Source organism: Sinocyclocheilus grahami, unplaced genomic scaffold (assembly GCF_001515645.1).
Source record: "Sinocyclocheilus grahami isolate Dianchi unplaced genomic scaffold, SAMN03320097.WGS_v1.1 scaffold346.1, whole genome shotgun sequence".
NCBI lineage: Eukaryota > Metazoa > Chordata > Actinopteri > Cypriniformes > Cyprinidae > Sinocyclocheilus > Sinocyclocheilus grahami.
Window position 1 is genome coordinate 1134535 of NW_015505525.1, and position 3201 is coordinate 1137735.

The window sequence follows — 3201 nt, forward strand, 5'->3', positions numbered from 1 at the left end:
AGCAAGCAGCCGGGTCGATATGAACATCACGGCACCACAAACACTCCCCATTTTAGAGCATAGAAATGTCTCGTGGAGGGCGCCCGCACCTCCGAGAGCGTATCAAGCACACGAGAATGCAGGGCGGTCAGCTCCTCTTATATCCCCGAAGCAGCCACACATGATGGCTCAATAACTCCGGGTTGGGGTGCCACACCGAGCTGCTCGATGGGACGGCAGATCCTTCCTGATGGTGATCGGCCAGGGCGGTGCCACCAGTAGCTTTGTCAGGTCCGGGAACCAAGGCTGGTTCGGCCAGTTCGGGGCAACGAGTGTCTCCTCCCTCCTCCCTCCTCCCTGATCTTGCATATCACCAGCTGCATTATCTTGATCGGAGGAACGCATACAGCCTGGCTGCTAACCAGTGCGATGTCAGAGCGTCCCCTTCCAGCCGGGAGTGAGACAGGGAGAAGAACAGCGGGCAGTGCGCATTCTCGCTCGTGGCGAACAGATCCACCTCCGCTCTTCCGCAGCGGGTCCAAATCATCCGAACCGACTCGGGATGCAGCCTCCACTCTCCTTGAGGAATCCCCTTCCTCAAAAGCATTTCTGCCCCGCGGTTCAGGAGACCGGGGATGTGCGCTGCTCTGATGGAGAGAAAGTGACGGTCCGTCCATAGCAAGAGATTCGCTGCCTGCTTGTACCGAGTCTTGGATCGTACGCCCCCTTGGTGATTTATGTACGACACCACAGACGTTGTCGGTGCGAATCAGTACATGTCGCTGTTCCAGCTGAGGCCGTAAATCCTTTAGAGCTAAGAACACTGCTTCCAGCTCCAAGCGGTTTATGTGCCACCGGCTCTGAGGTTCTGACTACAGCCCTGAAGCCGGCATGCCCTCGCACACTGCTCCCCATCCGCGAGTCGACGCGTCCGTCATGACCACGACACGTGATGTCATCAAGCCCAGGGGAAACCTCCCGGCTGAGGATCTTGCGCCACGGCATCATGGCTTCGATGCAGCAGCGGGAGACCGTGATGCGCAAACGGTCCAAAGTCCACGCCGTCCAAGGGGCTCGAGATTTCAGCCATAACTGCAGCGGGTGCATGTGTAGTAAGCCCAGATGACATAGTGATGCCGCTGCCATGAGTCCCAGCAGCCTCTGACATTTCTTCAAGTGCTCAGAGCTGCGTCCATGCACTTCGAAAAAGTGTGCAGGGTCAAAGCCAGCCCAAACGGGAGAACAGAGTACTGGTACACTGTGCCTCGAAAGCAAATCTCAGAAAGTGTCTGTGATGCTCTGCTATCTGAATGTGAAAGTACTCGTCCTATAAATTCACGGACGCAACCAGTACCCGGAGCGAATTCGTGGCAGGATCTGTTTTATCATCCTGAACTCAGGCTTGCAGAGCGCTCTGTTGATGGGCCTGAGATCTAGAATCGGGCGGAGTCCTGCATCTCTCTTGGGCACCATAAAAAGGCGGTTGTAAAAACCCGCTCTCCAGCTCGCTCGGAGGGACTCGTTCTACCGCTCCTTTTTCGAACAGGTTGCATACCTCTTGTCTCAGAACCAGGGCATTTCGAGGCAATGTTAGAGACTTCACCACGCCGTTGAAACGGGGTGGTCTGCGTCTGAATTCAAGGGCGTACCCACGCTCTGTCACACCGAGTAACCAGCGCGAGATTCCCGGAATAGTTTTCCACGTGCTCAGGAGCTGACATAGCGGCTTGGTCGTTGGATGCGCCGGCGAGTGCTGTGCAGCTATAACATGTGTGAGCAGCAGCTCTGCACCGCTCTGAGGCGGGGTGAGCGGCACTACATTGAGTGAGGAGGAAAGAGCTCTTTTGTGCACATGTATGCATTTTTTAATGAACCCACACACACATAAAACACAAATTAGAAAAATTTTGAGACAGCTTGGGGGCTGGGGCGATCGCGTAGGCTACTCTTCCCTCCTCTCCGGGCTGTCAGGACGACGGCTTGGGAGCGGGCTCCTCCGTTGCCGTGGTGCCTCTTCCCGGGTCCCTTTACATTTTTCTCCGCACATCCGGTTCCTGGCAGCAGCGGTCGCGGGCCTGGTGTCCCTGCACTGCAATGAGCCATGCGCCAAAGAAGACCTCGATCTCGTGGTCTGCTGCTGGAAAGCGCGCCTCGGCATAACGAGGCTCATTGCTTTGCATGGCGAGCATTTTAACCGGTGTGGGCGGCGGCATCTGTGCCTGTCACTACAGACTGTGAATGGCTATACGACCTAATTGAACACCACTTTGTAGGGGCGTGAACAATTGACGTAACAGTCCAGCGAAATCTGGAAGGCTGATATATATATAATATGCTAAACCAAATTTTTTTGTATATTACAATTAGTCTTACTTTTTGACTATTTACATGGTCACACTTTATTTTAAGGTCCAATTCCCGCTATTTACAAACCATTAACTATGACTTTTGCCTCAATAAACTTAAATTTTCTGCTTATTAATAGTTAATAAGGTAGTTGTTAAGTTTAGGTATTGGTAGGATTAGGGATGCAGAATATGGTCATGCAGAATATGCGCTTTATAATACTAATAAACAGCCAATAGGTTAATAATAGGCATGCTAATAAGCAACTAGTTAACAGTGAGAATTGGTCCCTATACTAAAGTGTTACCATTTACATTAAGCTAATGAAAGTTATCTGGAATCTTACCATCCCTGTGCAATCTTAAAAACAGCTTCTTTACTGGCATTGATGACTCCAAAAGAACATTCAGCATCCATTCTAACCTTTCTAGTGGAAAAATGTTCTTTTGATTATGGAAATGTCCTTTACACTATGAAAAACACTGCTATTTTAATAGCTGTCCACTGAAAGGTTCTTTGGGAAACTCAAAATGGTTCTTCTATGCCATTGCTGTGAAACCCCTTTTCCTGACCTTTATATTTAAGAGCGTGTAGTAATGCCATGTCAACACACCTGATAACTTCATCTATTTTCATGTTTGTTCCATGCAAAATATTCCATAAATGAAAAGATGCAAAGAAATGCTATAAAGGACGCCCTGACCCATTTCTGGTCTCAGCTGCAGACCGTTTACTCTTCTGTCTTTCTCAGTAGCTCAGTAAGAAGTGTGTGTATGCGTAAGGCCGAGACAGGCTAACAGATAAACATTTTTCTATTTTCATGCCAGCTCCCCTTGCTTTTGTAATTCAAATGCAGACACAGGAAACTGGCAGCCA

The 3201-nt window shown here is 50.0% G+C and overlaps 1 protein-coding gene across 1 annotated transcript in view; it reads right to left on the reverse strand.

Annotated features, from left to right (window-relative positions):
• LOC107548298 (uncharacterized) overlaps positions 1-2192 on the reverse strand; it is a 15581-nt gene extending 13389 nt beyond the window's left edge. The window contains exons 1-2 of the mRNA XM_016228931.1: positions 2025-2192; positions 387-626 (exon numbers count right to left, since the gene is read on the reverse strand). Of these exons, the coding sequence (XP_016084417.1) occupies positions 387-626; positions 2025-2192 (408 nt within the window). The remainder of the gene's footprint in view (positions 1-386; positions 627-2024) is intronic.
• Positions 2193-3201: the final 1009 nt, after the last annotated feature.